Below are 16,188 nucleotides of genomic sequence, written 5' to 3' on the forward strand. Positions count from 1 at the left end.
CTGTCCTCTTGTTGGATGCACTAATGACCAAACCATGTCCCTCTCATTCTCAGAGCTCACATGCACCCACTAGCTATCAAGTTACATTTCTATCCTCCTTGTTAACTATTTTTCCTTGTTTTTTGGTTCAATGACATAGTTTCGAATAAATGAGTACGGGACGCTGAAGGTGGTGAGTGCTGATAAGATGCCTCCAGTGGAAGCTATAAAGGAGGGTCACACAGAGAAAGATGGGGACTCAGAGGTGGCACCCACCAGCAGGGACAATCCTACTGTGGCTCAGGGTAAGGGCACCATGGTGGCACTTCTGGGGTGGGTCCCATCATCCAGCAGGTGCTGTCTGGCGTAGGCCCTGAGTGAGGCAAATGTCTCCTGCTTCCTGCTCTCCTTCCTTTGCTGCACCTTGTGCCTCACTGCTCCTCTTCTCTCTGACTCAGATGTGCTGGAGCAGACCAAGCTGCCAACAGCAGAAAGCATGTGCCATTGTGATACCTGTGGCCGGAGGCACATGTCGGACGGAGCCCGGGAAGGCAGGGGCTTCTGCAGCGAGCACTGTCACCAGCAGTTCAAAGAAAGGTAAAGGAAGGGGAGTCTGCTCCATGCAGAGCCATATCCATCCGTCTGTCTGCCCTCCCTCCCCTGGTCCACATGCTCCAGCAAGGCATGCAAGTGCATCTGTCTCTGGCAGGTGCTGAGGACCCCACTTGTTTCCCTCTTTCCTGTAGGCAGAGTGCCCTGGCTGCAGTGTTGGGGGGATGAAGACTTGTCCCCCGGAACAGCAGGAAGCACAGGAGCCAGATTTTCTCTTGCCCAATTTGTGGCCTCATAAACACATATCTGCTGGAGCAGGGCTGCAGCAGGAGGTTGCTGCAGTGGGTGCTTCCAGGCTGAGCAGCAGTGGGAAGCATGGGTCATGAGGGCATTTCCAGCCCCTCTGCTTACTAATGTGTGACTCCTGGGACTCGTTTTCCAGCATCTCTGTGTGACTCTGATGCAGCTTAGAGCCCTGCTATGAAACTAGATCGCTTTTGATCCATCCCTGGGTTCAGGTTTCTTGACACCCAAGCATGTGAGGGTGATTCTGGTCTGTACCCTGCCAACCTCCTGCCAACTTGTGGACTAAGAGGAGCACATATATCAGTCAGGAGGGATAGGAGCATGTGTGAGTAAGAAATGGGGTGACAGTGATTCTCCGTCAGCTACTCCCTCACCGACACCCCAGCCATTGCCATGTACCTTGCCGCAGTGGTTTGCTCTCCCTTCCTCCGTGCAGGTCAGTCATTGTGGAAAACTCTGCCAGCAGCACCAATGCCACTGAAATCCTCAAACCGGTGAAGAAACGAAAGAGGAAGGACTACCAGAGCCCTTCGGAGGAAGAATATGAATCTGAGCAAATGGTAGGAAGAGGGCAGGGAGGGCACGTGTGTGCACGTGTCAATGTCAAGGGTGTGCCTTAACATCCCTGTATGCACTGCAGGTGTGCACAGTTCTCATCGGTGCTTTTCAGTGCTATGTCTATATGCTGAAGGGGTATATGTTGGCTGTTGATGCCAAAAAGACTTGAATATGTGGAGCATCAGGGCTTCTAGACACTTGGCTGGCTGTTTGGCATGCCGAGCGCCTCAGGTTGGGCAGTGCTAGACACATCCTGATTGGGCTGTAGGTATCGAGTGCTCTCAACTGCTCTCTTGAGTCTGGGCGACCAAAGTAAATCTTGAAGTAAGAGAGTGTCTATCTGTGTGATGTGTATCCTGGGGAAGGAAGAGTGACTTTGACAAGGCAAGGAAGCTCTGCTTGCCAGCCCTGCCTGTAGCAGATCCACTCCAGGTGTGATTGCTACCACTTAGCACCAAAATTCCCCTCGGGCTCCCATCATCAGATCCTCTTGGCCACCCATTTCTGGGCCAAGCATCAGTCGAATCATAGATGTTGTGGAGGCACAGTTTGGCCCTTGGCACCAGTGTGAGGGTACAACACACAGCATAAGCCTCTGTGCAGACCTCCAACATGATGGGTTTCTGTTTTATCTGCTCTCATGTCTAGGAGGAAAAGCAGGAAGAGAGGAAAAACTCTGCGGGAGACTCTGCCATCAGCAATCCAGAGGCTGATGCATGGAACGGGAGCCAGCACGGTATGGAGGGATGGGTGGGCGGTGGGGTGAGCACTCCTGCCACGGCTGTGGGGTCCCGCTGTGGTGCTGCGGGGCTGGGCCAGCATTTTGGTGCTCCAGCAGAGTCAAACACCCAGTGCAATAATGTGCTGGTACACATTCCCAAAGGCTTGTAAGCTCCTCTGCTTGCTTGATCCTGCTCTCTCTGTCTCTTTCCATTTCTCTCCTTTCCTCTCTTTCTCTCCATGGGAAGGATGCACCCTTACAGATATGGCTGTGTCTTCTACAGGCATTGGGCCGTACTGTACAGTGCTTTCTGGTCCCTCCCCTTGGGAGCTGAATTTATTACTTGCTCGTGGATACCATGTTTGCTCCGAGAGGCACTATCCTGAGCAATAACATGACTGCACCACATCTGGCTTTGCCCCCCCTTTGGACGGTCTTACGGGGAACTTCCCTCACGTGATCGGGAGCTCACAAGTTTGGGAGCTGCTCCTGTAGGTCTGGTGCTGCTGAAGCCAGGTGATTTGGGGTTGTCTCATCTCGTGGGGATCTATTCCTGGACCGTATCAGAGGAGACCTCAAATGCAGAGCTGTTGACACAGAGGAAAAGGAAACAAGCTGAGGGATGCAGTGTTTGCTTGTTTGGTTTTTCCCCTGCAGTGCGATGGGGGCGAAGGGGGAAGGAAAACTTGGGAAAATACTGAAAATAAGCATTTATGGGAAACCTTTTGTCTTTGAGTAGTGAAAGGTCATACTCAAAGTAATTTTAAAATGAAACTGTTCCAGCTTCACACTCCTTTCCATAGCCAAATGTAGGGACAGTAGCAGGGGCCAGATATCATTAACCCCTGATATTACACTGAGTTAACCACTATTAAAAAGGGATCTCATACTCACTTGCCAGGTCGTTTTCTCTACAGTCTGAGCCCTGAGCATGTAACCTTCCCTGCTGCATACAAGTAAGCAGTGCTGAGCCTTGTTATTTCAGCATTTTATTTTCTCTTATTTTAGAAGAACATCAGCAAACAAAATATGCACCTGGATGCTTCAGTGCAGCAAAGTTGGTGTATGCTCTATCTCCAGGTGTATTTGTCATTCTCCAGAAGTGCAGAGCTTATACTTACGGATTCCCCAAACATGCCTGCCACTTTTTTCTATGTCCTAAAGAATAATAAAGGTGTTCATCACTCTTAAGTATTAGTGAAACTTGGTTAGTAACCTTGCTTAGTGAAGCTCAGGTTTAATTTCTTCCGCAAGTTCCTGTTTTTTCCATCTCCACTTCCCCTAAGCCCAAGGGAGGAAGGAGTTGGTCTGTTTTTCCCCTGCATTTCTGGCCTGCCCTACACATGACTGTCTGCCACGGCTGACCTGTAGCTGTGAATTACTCAGTGTTGGAATAGGCACAGCACTCCTGGCGTCACTTCAGGCACTACCAAGCAGGGAGAGAATGTGGCCGGAGAGCAAGAGACTTGGGTTGTGTCTCGTGTGCCTCAGGCAAGGCCTTTGTGGCCTTCCCAAAGAGGTTGAAGGCGTGAAGGATCACCTCCCTGCCTATGAAGAGACGATGCTGTCTTCTTTTCGTGAATACCATAAGGGTAAATGCATCTCTAGGACATCAGGGTGGCCCTGGTGTGCCAAGGGGGGCTCAGGTGGTTGTCTCAGAGCAGAGCTGGTGCCTCTGGAGTGGCGGGGGGAGGTGAACCTGCTGCTGGTTTGACTCGCCGGGAGCCCCTTTCAACTGGGAGTGTTTCCCAGACCTCTGGATGGATCCTGCTGGCTGTCCCAAATCCATCAGTGCTGTGGCCATTTCGGATGTACTGGCTGGAGGAGGACTGGTTGCAGATGTGTCCTGACGCTTTGCATGGGATGGCTTGTCCCTCAGGCTCCTTAGGTGCCTTACTAGAGCATTGTACAGTGACAGAGGACATTTGGGTCATGGGGACCTGTGTGAGAGCGGGCCTCTTGGCTCTGTTCCTCCTCGGACAGCCGGCCAGGTTTGCTGGAGAAGGGGTTCTGGTAGGATGGTGCTGAGCTTTGCAGGGATGCAGGACTGTGTGTGAGAGCGGGATGTGGCCCCAGTCGGACCCATGCGCTCATCTGCCCTCCGCGCTGCCCTGAGGCAGGCAGGGACGGAGGCTGGAGCGGACCCTCAGCAGCGCCTCTTGTGTGTGCGTTTGTGCTGCGCTCAGGTGCCAGTGAGGAGAAGAAAGAAGGCTGGTCTTGGGCGTCCTACTTGGAGGAGCAGAAAGCTGTCGCTGCCCCTTTAGATCTCTTCCAGGATGTGAGTTGGGATTTTCCTGTCTTTTTCCCTCTTTCATCTTCTCTTTTCTTTCCCTTTTTTTTCCCACCCCTCCTCCTTCTCCTCTCTTCCTTGCTTCCCTATTTTGTGGGACTCTGAGCGATAAGCAAGCTCCCATCTTCACCTGGAGGTGACCAGTCAGCCTCCAGTTTTGATTTGCCCCAAGTCCCACTCCCCAGCAGGGTGCTATCCCCCATCCCAAGCACCCCACATTTACGTAGGACACCCCTGTGGCTCTGGCAGGGTGGTGGAGCCTTTCCAGCCCTTCCTCGAAGCCAGATGTGGGCTCTCCTGAGGCCATGTTGCTGTGCTGCACCCCTGCTCCCAGGCATCTGATTGCCAGGCTGTGACAGGAGCCAGGCCCGTGCCCCGTTCTCCCCAGCTGTGGCTGTTAGCCCAGGGACACCTTGGCCTGCCAGTAGCAAGAGACGCAAACCCACAAGGAGGTGGAAGAACGTGTTTTTCTACGGGAAAAGAATTAAAATTTGGACGACAACGTAATCTGTGGCCCACAGTCTCCTGGTCCCAGCAGCTCCCATTCCTGATGGTTGCTCCTTGGAATGGTTCTAGACCCAACTACCTGTGCCGTTTTTTTACATTGTAGTTTAATTCTTATTTCCAGTACCAAGTAGCTTCCCAGCACAAGAATGGCTTTAAAGTGGGAATGAAGCTGGAGGGGATCGATCCGCAGCACCCATCTATGTACTTTATCCTGACAGTGGCTGAGGTAAGACGCTTCTGGTTCCCACGTTCTTTGGTTCCTCCTTGCACCCACGCAGTGGGAGGCTCTGTGGGAGCGGAGGTGCTGCCAGCTGGCCTGTGGAGGAGATGGGCTTTGGGCCCTTGCCTGCATGTCGCTGCATGAGATGAGCTGGTGCTCCAGCACCTGGGTCAAGCAAACGGGGAGTTTTCTTCCAGTTCGTAGGGGCAGGAGGCAGTGCTGTGGAGCAGCTGTCATGCCCCAGCTTAGTTGCTCTCTCTGTCACCCTGACACAGCAGGGCCACGGGGGAGAGACTGGTGATGGCAACAGCTTCTTATCTTCAAGTTGATGCCCCTCAGACAGGTCTGAGCCCTTGAGATGGAGGGTTTGGAAGCATCCCATTGCTCTTCCTTGTGTCCGTGGAGGCCCTCTGTCTGTGGGGCTCTCCGCTCAGCCATGTGGCAGCCGAACCAGCCTTGCCTCGCAGTACTCCCCAGGCAGCCAGGGAGATCAGCCATACAACAGTGGCTGCTGTTCTTGCTGCTGGAGAGATTTCACTGAAGCAGCATGGCATTTAGCCAAAATCCCTGCACCAGCATCTTCCCCGGGTGCAGAAAAGGGGATCCTTAAACTTGCTGGACCCAGCAAGGTGCCCCACCATGGTAGCTCACACACCAGCCTGAACCTCCCTTCTTAGGGCTGGCTTGTGGTGGCCTTGCACTTATGTTGTTCTGTGCTGGACACCTTTTGGGACTGGCATGTGCCTCCCGATTTGGGCACTGGCTTGTGATTGACTCTTGGCTTCCCTAAGTGATGTGCTGAGATTGTGTGCGGGAGGGGAGGTGTGTGCGAAGCTCAGCCAGGGACAGCAGGAGGTTTCCATGGTTCTTTCCTTTTCCTGCCTTCCCTGCTGGTAGGTGTGCGGTTACCGGATGCGCCTCCACTTTGATGGCTACTCTGAGTGCCATGATTTCTGGCTGAATGCTGACTCCCCTGACATCCACCCTGCTGGCTGGTTTGAGGAGACAGGGCACAAACTCCAGCCCCCGAAAGGTAAGGAGTTAGCAAGTCTCAGTTGGTGGGTCCTATTGAAGGAGGGGGATGAGTAGTGGGCCCCCAAACGTAGAGCTGGAGATGGGGACAGGGTGGCTCCATGGGGCCCAGGAGGGGATGCTGCTGTGCTGGGAGGGTTCCACAGGACAACCTTTCAGGCACCCATCACGCTAAAGATCTCTGCTTGCTCCCATTTTGGGGCAAAGCTCTGTCACCCTGGACATCCCAGTGCCAGGCTGGAGCCAGCAACTGTGCCCCAGGGCAGGTGGCACTGATGTTCTCCGGGGCAGGAGAGAAATCCAGAGAGAACTCTGGATTTCCACTCTACTGCTAACTTTTCCTAGCACCCCTTCAAAATCAACCTTTGGGCCTAAGCTACGGGCTTTGGGTTTCCCAGGGCTGCTGTGGACCCTGTCCGCCCGCAGCAGGACACACCTGGCAGGGTGAGGGCTGGTCGGGGCTGGCCAGGCTTGGCCTCATGACCTCCTGGCTGCTCTCTGTGAACTCGCTGCTCTCATTTCTCTTCCTGAGGGGTTGTAGGTTATAAGGAAGAAGAATTCAGCTGGACAAACTACCTGAAGATAACAAAGGCTCAGGCAGCTCCTAAGCACCTCTTCATGGTCCGAAACACTGTGAGTAGCAGCTTCTTCTTCCTGCCAGAGCCTGCAGGTTCAGGTGTGACTTCTTCCCCTCCAGCTGAGCAAAATGCCTCCACCAATGCTGGGCTTTACTCTGTCCACCCCACGCTTCTCAAGCCCACAGTGCAGAGGGCCAGGAGAGTGTACTGCCGGCATTGCTTAATGAGATGTGGCACACTTTGCTGCTGAGGATCTGTAGCTTGGACACTAGTTTGGTGTGCCCAAAATTGGCATTAGTCTGATTGACTATTTCATCCAGGTCAGTCTCATGGACAGTTAAATCTGTTGCAAAAGTACCGGTGAGGAGAAGTATCCGCTACTGTCAACAATTATTTTGCCAAAACCCCTCAGTTAATATTTCATAAGTATAATTCTTTTGTCTCTGTTTTGTGTCTTCATTGTTTCTGTATCTGCCTTTATTTTTCATATGGCAGCTTGGGTAAGGAAAGTGGGAATATAGCAGAGTGCAAAATGCTGATGGTTTCTTTGTCAGCTGCAGAGGAAACTCAACCTACTGATAAATCAGCTTCTGCAAGTCATTTATTGTGTCTAAACCCTCCTGTTCATTGCTGCAACAATCCCACTAGCGTGTGTGATGCAGCGTTTTGCACAGATTTTGGATCCAAGAAATAAAGGCAAGGTAGGATGAACGGCCCCATCCCAGTTCCTCCTGCCAAGCCTAGGGCATTGGTCGGTGCTAACACTGGAGGAGCGTGACCGCAAACAAGTGTTTTGTGACAAAATCTGAATCAGTGTAAGTTGGAGGCTGTTTTTCTCTTGGAGGTTGCTGCTTATAGAAGATCCTGAGGGTCTGAAGATTTCTCTTCCTCTTTCTTTGTGTGGCCAAGCTGAGTTACTTACACTCTGCCTCTTTTCTTGCATGCACAGCAGGGCACTGCCCTTCTGGGATCCTAAGTGGTCCTGGATCTGTCTGGAGACCAGGGAGGGTCTGGTTTTGGGAGGGTATGGGCAGGTGCCTCCTTGCAGCAGGCAAGGGAAGTGGTGAGGAGGGCGCTGGGACCGCGGCTCTGAAAGTAACCTGCCCCCCTCTCCTCCCAGCACGAGGCTTCCCCAGGCTTCGAGGTGGGCATGAAGCTCGAAGCTGTGGACCGCATGAACCCTTCCCTGATCTGTGTTGCCACAGTGACTGACGTAGTCGACAATCGCTTTTTGGTGCACTTTGACAACTGGGATGATACTTACGACTACTGGTAAGTGCACAGAGGCTCCTGGGGTGCCAGTGCTGTGGAGACACCCTGCCACTGCTTCAGCAAGAGTGATGGGGTGCTCGGGAAAGCATGGGACAATCCCAGCACGCTGCTGCAGACAGGCCACCAGTGGTCCAGTGAGGCAGAGGGTCAGCCCCTTGTGCTGGGGGACAAACCTTTACCTGTTCCATGTCACTTCCTGGGACATTGCCATGGCACTGTAGTTAGTGTGGGGCAAAGACAGGCCTGATCGCATGCTGTGGGCTTGCCGTGAAACCCACTTGGGAGACAGGGCCACCTGCAATGCAGAGACTGAAGGCCTGGTCTTAAAAGGAGCTCCTGTGTCTGTAGGCAGGGGACTGAGGCCAGGGCAGGGAGGTGTCCCAGTTGATGCTGGCTAAGGCCAACTAAAATGGCCAGTTAGCACAATCAGGGTCCTGAGAGCAACTCTGTTTCCTTTGTGGTTGGAGCCCTCTGACCTTCTCTTACTTCTCGCCCTGAGGACCTGTGGGGCTGCAGCGGTTTCTGTCCCCAGCTGCTCCTCACTCGCTGGTGCTGGGCAGCTACCTGCTCTGTCCCAGGGCAGACCTGTGAAGCAGCAGCATCTGAGTGTGCTGTGACCTACTGGGAGCCATGACCAGAACATGAGCCCCTCCAGTTGCTCAGGCCTCACTGCTCCGAGCTCTGAAAGGCATGGCCTGTCTCCCCACTAACAGCAAAGGGTTGCTGTTCCCTGGGCAGCTCTGCGGCAGGGCTTGCACCTGGGGCGTGTTCGTGTCTGCCCCTATGAGCTGGAGTCCCCTGCTCTAGCCCTTGCATTGCCAGGGCCTGTGGTTCCCTGGGTCACTCAGGGACAAGGGTGCTGTAGAAGACTGCAGTGGCTTTTGCTGGTGGTGCAGGCCCGGGGGGTGCCACTGAGTGGCCTGCCCTGGGCCCCTGCAGCCCGTGCTGTCTGGTGGTGATGAGCTGGGTATCTAAGCCCTGTGTAAGAGTTTGGGTGTGTTTTCTAGGTGTGACCCCAGCAGTCCATACATCCACCCAGTTGGATGGTGTCAGGAGCACGGCAAACCCCTTACACCTCCTCAAGGTGAGTCAGTGGCCCAGGAGCGCAGCACTCACTGGCGCATCCCCTTGGGGACAGGCTTCCCAGGGTGGCGTGGGGAGCTTGGGGGCGCAAATGCCATGGCCCTTGCTTGTCTGCAGGCCCAGGCAGTTTTCTTCAGCAAGGCCACAGCCAGGGAGATGGCATGCCCCTGCCAAGGCTCCTGTACATGTGTTCAGGTGCAGCATGGTGGCTGTGTCGGGCTGAGTGGAGACATGAGGACCCAAGCTGTCTGTGCAGGCCCAGATGTTTCTGCTTCCTTGTACTCTGGATTTCATGGTCCATGAGAAAATAGTAGCACTTCTTGATGTCTCTCAGGTTCCCGTGTGCCTGGCACAGACTTGGTTGGTCCTTCAAGGCAGCAGGACATTCTGGGGTACTTGCTGTCTTCCTGCAGATGTGTCTCACCTTCTGCATCTTCCCCCTTCTAGATTATCCTGACCCTGACAACTTCACCTGGGAAAAGTACTTAAAGGAAACAGGAGCATCTGCTGTCCCGGCTTGGGCCTTTAAAGTGGTGAGTGCCACATTGTCTGCTCCACCGTGCCTGGCAAGGAATTCAGGTTTTCGTAATTGTCAGGTCTTTGCTTTTATGAAAAGTCAAGTGATGTTCAGTATGCTCCTGCCACAGGCCTGGGGTTCGGATCTACACTCAAGGTTCAGAATTCAGGGCTATCCTGGGCAAATAGTTCAAAACTGGGAAAAATGGGAAGTATGACCATCCCCTCGGCTAGACAGGAGCTGGGTGATGGGAAATCGTTTAGGCTTGCTTGATAGTTGTTGTCTCCAACTGCGGCAACAGCAGCTGTGTCCAGCCAAGTGTGGCTGCAATATAGATCCCCAAAATGTGTCTCTTAGAGACCCTCTTCCCTTGGGCACAGCTTTCCCATCTTACTAAAACACGGCTCAGATCCGGGAGGTCTGTGCCCACTCTCTCCTGTTGCCACTGTGAGCTGGGATGGCTCTTACCTGGACAGACCAGGGCTGGGAGCTGGGCTTGAGGAGCACGCTGTTGGGAAAGCTGCCAAGGGGTGCGGGAGCCTAAAGCACGCCCTGCTCCCCACTGACCTGGGTTGTTTCTGGCCCCAGCGCCCACCCCACGGCTTCCTGGTCAACATGAAGCTGGAGGCAGTGGACAGGAGGACTCCTTCCTTCATCCGGGTGGCCAGTGTGGAGGATGTGGAAGATCACAGGATAAAGGTGGGTGCTGGAGTCTCGGTGCTGAGCCTGTGTCCAGGCACTGTGCTGGCTTGCTCGTGCCCTTCCCAACTCACTGCCAGTTGCAGTGACAAAGTATGTGGAGGTCTGTGGAGGCACGCCGTGTGGAGGATGGCAGGTCTCAGTGCCAGGTCCCAGGAGTGGAGCAGAGCCTTGTGCTGCAGTTCAGCTCTACCCTGCTGCTTGCTGGCAGCTTGGAGGGCTCCAGAGCTCTTCTGGGAGGTGCCCTGAGATTTGAAGGGTGACCTCTCTGCTTGTCTCCCTAGATCCATTTTGATGGCTGGAGCCACGTCTATGATTTCTGGATTGATGCGGATCATCCGGACATCCACCCCATAGGCTGGTGCTCAAAAACTGGACACCCACTGCAGCCTCCTCTCAGTAAGTCCTGCACCTGGGTCAGTCCTTCATACCAGGACCAAAGCATGCCAGATCCCCACTGTCACTGCCACCTGCCCATGTGCAGAAATGGGAGGGCAGGTGCTGGCCGAGGATGGGCAGGGAGGAAGAGCTTTTCCATGGAGTTGTCAGTTGGAAAAGTCCTCCCTGTTTGGGGCAGGCAGGGAGCCCAGAGCCCTGACTCTGCCTGGGGCTACAGCTGTGACAGTCTCGCTCCTTGTTTTTACTCCTGGTCTAGGGCCAAAGGAACCAGCCTCCTCTGCCCATGGGGGCTGCCAAACCCTGGGCTGCAAGAGCATCCCTCACACCAAGAGCTCCAAGTACAGCTTTCACCACAGGTGAGCTCCCCAGTGCAGCTCAGAGGGGCACAGCTTCCCTGTTGGCCCATGCTGGTCCTTTCTCAGCTCCTCTGCACCTGCCACCCCCACCAGCAACCAGCCTTTCCCTGCACCCACCCCACGCTTGGCTCTGCCCCCTGCTTAGGGGCAGCCCTTGCTCTCCCCAGGCCAGGCCCCAAGGCAGCCCGGAGCCTGTGGCTAGCGTAACTCCTGTGAGCTCCTACTCTGCGCCTGTCCTTCGGCACCCAGAGCCCCTGGGGGTGCCCTATGTGCCCATCTACCTGTGGGGATGTATGGGCTACGTAGGGGACAGTGCCTCTAAGATGCTGTTCACTGATACCAGCTTCGAGGATGATGTTCCTCCCGCCCCTCATGGATGCCTTTCACTGTGAGGTTGTGAGCTGGGAAGTTCTGAGAAGGTACAGTGCATCTCCCCCAGCTCAGTCAGTCACTTGCGTGACCAGGGGAAACCAGGCATGGTGTAGTGCCGACCCCAGCAGAGCAGGCTGGCATCAAGAGGAGTGAGTATGGTGGAGCATCCATGAGGATGGGGAAGGCAGATCTGGCTCCCAGGGGTTTCTCTGCTGGCCACACTTGTGATACTTGCTTCCTCCTCACTCTGAGGCTAGTCTGGATGCCTGTGGAAGGGAAGATGGAGACTCTGTGAACCCCAATGACCTGCTTGATCAGCACTGTGGTGATTTGCACAGGGTCGCTGTGACGGCAGCGGAGAAGGTGGGATGGGTGTTTGTACCTGGAGGGACTGGGTGTGCCCTGCCCGTGCACCCAGCGTCCTCGCCCCTGGAATTTGTTCAGCGTGTCTTTACTCTGCTTTCCGTGGCCAGGGCTACGGCTTCCCATGCTCGGGGCAGAGGGGTGGCCCTGCTGGCTCGCCCCCCCCATGCTGCTCTGAGCCGGGTCCAACACTCACCTCCCCTCTGTTCTCTAGGAAGTGCCCCACGCCAGGTTGCGATGGGTCAGGACACGTGACTGGGAGATTCACAGCCCATTACTGCCTCTCAGGGTGCCCACTGGCAGAGAAGAACCAGGGCAGGCTTAAGGCGGACTTGTCTGACACTGAGGCCTCAACTCGCAAGAGGAACCTGATTGGCTTCCCTCAGCGAAAGAAATCTCGGCACCATGGGAGGTAGGGGCAAGCCTGGTGAGCCCCCTGCAGCAGTGCAGGGCCCCTGTGCCAAGCCAGAGAGGCTCCTTGACTGCAGGGGAGCATGGCTGCTGGCAGCTGGCATTTGTCCTTCCAGCTCTGTTGGGCACCTCTCCTGGTTTTTCTTCCCACATTTTGTATCTTTAGCTGTCAACCCTTTGGGTCAGGGTCCAAGAGGTAATCCTTACTCCCACTGCCAAGGCATTGCTCTGTGCGGTGTGGAGGAGGGCCCTTGGGCCAGTCCCAACCCAGTTGGAAATCAGTCTTCCTGTCTCTTTAGAGGGCGACCTCCAAAGTACCGGAAGATCCAGCAGGAAGACTTCCAGAGTAAGTGCCGTCCTCTGCCGTGGTATCATCACAGGGGCAAGGCTCGAGGAGCTGGGGTGGTGGGTGTGGGAGGCAGGTCTTCCTTGGCTCACTCAGTCTGGCCTCATGCAGGTGAACACCAGTGAGGAGCTTGTGGTCGACTGCCAAAGTTGACCATCGGACAAGGAACGTCCCTGCCTCTTACCAGAGCTCTGCTAAGTCCCTTGTCATGTCTCTTGGTTTGTCTGTGAATCTTTGAGTGCTTTAGGGCAGGGAATTGGGATCGTCTCTCTGTGGCAGTGCATTTTCCCCAGCGCTTTGTCGTCTTCAGACAGGGATGCTGTGCCTTCATCTTGTGGCTGCCGTACCCCAAAACATCAGTGTGTGAAGTGCCAAATTATTGCTGCAGCACAGAAACTGATGCTGAACAGTTTGCTTGGCATTTAGTTCTGATGACTGACATAAGATGATGACTGATATTTATTCCAGCCACTATCCATTTTACCATGGGCTGTCCTGCTGCGTACCCCAGTGCTGGGGGTGAATGAAGATCTCTTCTTGGGAGCCATCCTTGACTCCTTGGAGCAGAGAGCAAGGGAAAAGCTTTGTTAAAAACATGAAATGAGCTGAATGATATGGGATGGCATTCTGGTGTGAAATTTGACATTGAAATCTAGTTCAGTATGGAAAATGAATGATTGAAGGTGGTGAGAACAAGGCAAAGCCAAGCTTGCCTCTAAAATTCTTCCCCACCACACCCAATCCCACCAAACTGAACACTTTGATACATTGATATCCTATTAATTCAAGGGACAACCACTAGCTCTTGATACCTGGACCCATGAGACCATCTGTTGCCAGCCCTGGGCCCTCCCCAAGGCTTGTAGGATGTGATGTGATGGGATGTTCTCGTCCTTCTACCTTGTATCACATCTTGCATTTTTATTGCCAGCTATTTCTTCAGACAATATGCACCAGTCGCTCTTCATGTCTGCCCTGTCTGCCCACCCCGACCGCTCCCTGTCGCTCTGCTGGGAGCAGCACTGCAAACTCCTGCCGGGGGTGGCTGGCATCACAGCAACTACAGTGTCCAAGTGGACCATTGATGAGGTAAGATGTTTTTTGAAGACTGTGTGCTGGCTCCTAACCCACTGGCATGGCTGGGACCACTCTACCTGGCTGTGCAGCACCACGGTACATGCACCAGGCATGGAGGTGCTTCAGTGGCCATTTCCCTGGGCTAGCGAGAAGGCAGTCCGCTGGACACGCTTGTGGGGTACTGTGTGGAGAGCTGCCAGACATGAGCCCTGATGGCAGCTTCTGGGAAGCACATGCAGAACTACCAGGTTCTCGCTTGGCTTGAATGTGACACTAGCCCAGGGCAGGCAGGTGAAGGCGAACAGCAGTCTCTTCATTTAGCATGTTACAGTTTTCCAAAGAAATCAGTTTCTTATTTGCCAGGTTAAAAAATTAAACCATAGACTCTGCAGATAAGAAGTCACTTCCCTGTTTCTCTGAAAAAGAAATCTTTACTTCAGATTCTTCATCGTCACCTTCATTCGCTTTCTTGGGCATCTGCGATGGCCTCTCTTAAGGCCTGGGTAGCTGGAACTCTGGCACCAGCCCCAGCAGCCAGCCCTGCCTGATTTGCCCCTTACCCTCCTGCGTGCCCGTGTCCTGCCCCTGCCCCTCAGTGGGAATCATCTTACTGTGCTGGAGATGGCTCATTGGAGATGAACCTGCTGTAGCATTTGCTACTCCTGCTGGAGGAGGCCAGCACCTGTGCCCTGGTCCAAGGGTGATCCCTAAGCATGGGAGGGTGCTGCAACTTCAGCCTTTGCTCTAACAGCCACATGTTACCTTACAGGGCGCAAAATGCCTCTGGGGAAGTGAGGATGTGGGCTCATGGGGGGTCTCCAGCCAGAAACATTGCTTCTGTCTTGACATTTTTCTCCGTTTATTCCAAGGTCTTTAGCTTTGTTCAGACTCTGACGGGTTGTGAGGACCAAGCCAAGCTCTTCAAGGATGAGGTGAGAAGGGCTGGAGGATGAGTGCAGGTGGCCAAGGACAGCTGTTTGCCAACAGGGCAGGGGGGAATTGGCCAGTGGCCTTCCTGCAGCGGATTGCTGCTGAATGCTGAGAGCACGTCCAGCACCTGGCAGCGATCCCACCCTGCAGCCCTGGGGGCAGCAGCCCCCCACTGCATTTGGGTGTGCAGCTGTCTGCGTGTGCAGATATAGTGGCAGGAGGGAGATGCTGACATCCAAGGAGCTATGCTGCCCTGTTCTCCCGCCATGGGTGAGGGAGGGCTCCTCTGAGAAGGCTAGGATGAGGGAGCGGGAGGAGGATGGTGCTGCAGCCTTAATAGCAGCATCACCTCCTGAGGGAAGCTGCTTACTCCTCACCCATTCATCCTTCCCTGTCTGCATCCTCTCACCAGCACAGCAGTTCAGTGGCATTGCTGTCTGTCAGCCAGGTTAATCGTTTTTAGACCCCTCTGGACAGATGCGCAGAGGGGCTGCTTTCTGGCATGTGCACGCAGTACACCCAGGGCAGGCTGATCCTGGGCACACTGGGTACAGCAAGTGTCCCAGCCTGTTAGTAAATGGCCCCTGTGCTTTAAGGGTGCTCAGGCACACAAAGCTGAGCTGGGGGCAGCCTCCACACATGCCGGGACCTGGAGCAGGGAATGGTGTTTGCCCAGAGCAGGTTGCCTGCTGGCTGTATGCTGTGCCCGTTGTGCTCTGGCACAGAAACCCGGACTGGCTGCAGTGTGAGCTCCTGGGGTGGCCCCTGGAAGGGCCTTTCCCCCTCTCTGCCTTGTTCCCTGGGCGTGTGAGCTCCCAGCTCTGGCTTACCTGGGGCAGCGTGGGAGTGCTGTGGGTAAACCCTGCCCCTGGCCTCCCTGGGATCATCTGTGGCACCTGGCTGAGGGTGAGTGCAACTGTACATGTCCCCGGGTCATGCCCGTGCTGGCTGTCCCTAGGAAGTCACAGCCTGGGTTTTCGGTGAGTGCCTTTGTCCCTGCTCTCCTCTCCAGATGATTGATGGCGAGGCATTCCTCTTGCTGACGCAGGCTGATATCGTCAAGATTATGAGTGTCAAGCTGGGCCCGGCACTCAAGATCTACAATGCCATTCTCATGTTCAAGAACGCTGATGACACCTTAAAGTGACTTTTCTTGGCCCATTCGGGACCCTCCCTCAGCACTGGTGCTGCCAAACTGTCCGGTCAGGAAGAGATTCTCCCCAACCGACCGCAGCTTGTCATGTCCTGCTCATGTCCTCTCTGGTGCCGCATCTCCTCTCTCCCACCAGTCCATCTCCCATCCTCTCCCCTCCACTCCACACTGTCCTTCTCCTCCAGCGCTGGGTACAGGCTGACCCCAAGCCTCAGGGGTGGCTGCAGGGACGGAGCGTGGACATAGGACTAGCCTGTTTTAGCGCAACAGCTGCCTGCTGTGACTGCACTGATTCGGGGGGCGGGGGGGGTGTTGAGGGAGGGGGGGGTGGTGCAGAGGGTGTAGCATCTGGGGACTGACACCACTACTCAAGTCACTCAGGTAAGGGAAGGCACTGACTGCCCGCATATGTGCTTGCGCCCATTTAAAGGCTGATACTGGCTTTGCTCAGCAGCTGGGAGATTTTT

General features: G+C 54.7%; 1 protein-coding gene across 1 annotated transcript in view; it reads left to right on the forward strand.

The window, feature by feature from the left end:
• L3MBTL1 (l(3)mbt-like 1 (Drosophila)) overlaps nt 1-15,942 on the forward strand; it is a 19,399-nt gene extending 3,457 nt beyond the window's left edge. Inside the window, exons 4-22 of the mRNA XM_009329341.1 lie at nt 140-284; nt 438-576; nt 1,274-1,397; nt 2,044-2,131; nt 4,303-4,394; nt 5,035-5,139; nt 6,031-6,166; nt 6,707-6,798; nt 7,864-8,015; nt 9,023-9,099; nt 9,546-9,631; nt 10,204-10,314; nt 10,599-10,713; nt 10,970-11,069; nt 12,019-12,216; nt 12,515-12,561; nt 13,493-13,650; nt 14,508-14,570; nt 15,581-15,942. Of these exons, the coding sequence (XP_009327616.1) occupies nt 140-284; nt 438-576; nt 1,274-1,397; nt 2,044-2,131; nt 4,303-4,394; nt 5,035-5,139; nt 6,031-6,166; nt 6,707-6,798; nt 7,864-8,015; nt 9,023-9,099; nt 9,546-9,631; nt 10,204-10,314; nt 10,599-10,713; nt 10,970-11,069; nt 12,019-12,216; nt 12,515-12,561; nt 13,493-13,650; nt 14,508-14,570; nt 15,581-15,715 (2,163 nt within the window). The 3' untranslated portion in view covers nt 15,716-15,942. The remainder of the gene's footprint in view (nt 1-139; nt 285-437; nt 577-1,273; nt 1,398-2,043; nt 2,132-4,302; nt 4,395-5,034; nt 5,140-6,030; nt 6,167-6,706; nt 6,799-7,863; nt 8,016-9,022; nt 9,100-9,545; nt 9,632-10,203; nt 10,315-10,598; nt 10,714-10,969; nt 11,070-12,018; nt 12,217-12,514; nt 12,562-13,492; nt 13,651-14,507; nt 14,571-15,580) is intronic.
• Nucleotides 15,943-16,188: the final 246 nt, after the last annotated feature.

The sequence above is a fragment of the Pygoscelis adeliae genome, unplaced genomic scaffold, assembly GCF_000699105.1.
Source record: "Pygoscelis adeliae isolate BGI_AS28 unplaced genomic scaffold, ASM69910v1 Scaffold407, whole genome shotgun sequence".
In the NCBI taxonomy this organism is placed as follows: domain Eukaryota; kingdom Metazoa; phylum Chordata; class Aves; order Sphenisciformes; family Spheniscidae; genus Pygoscelis; species Pygoscelis adeliae.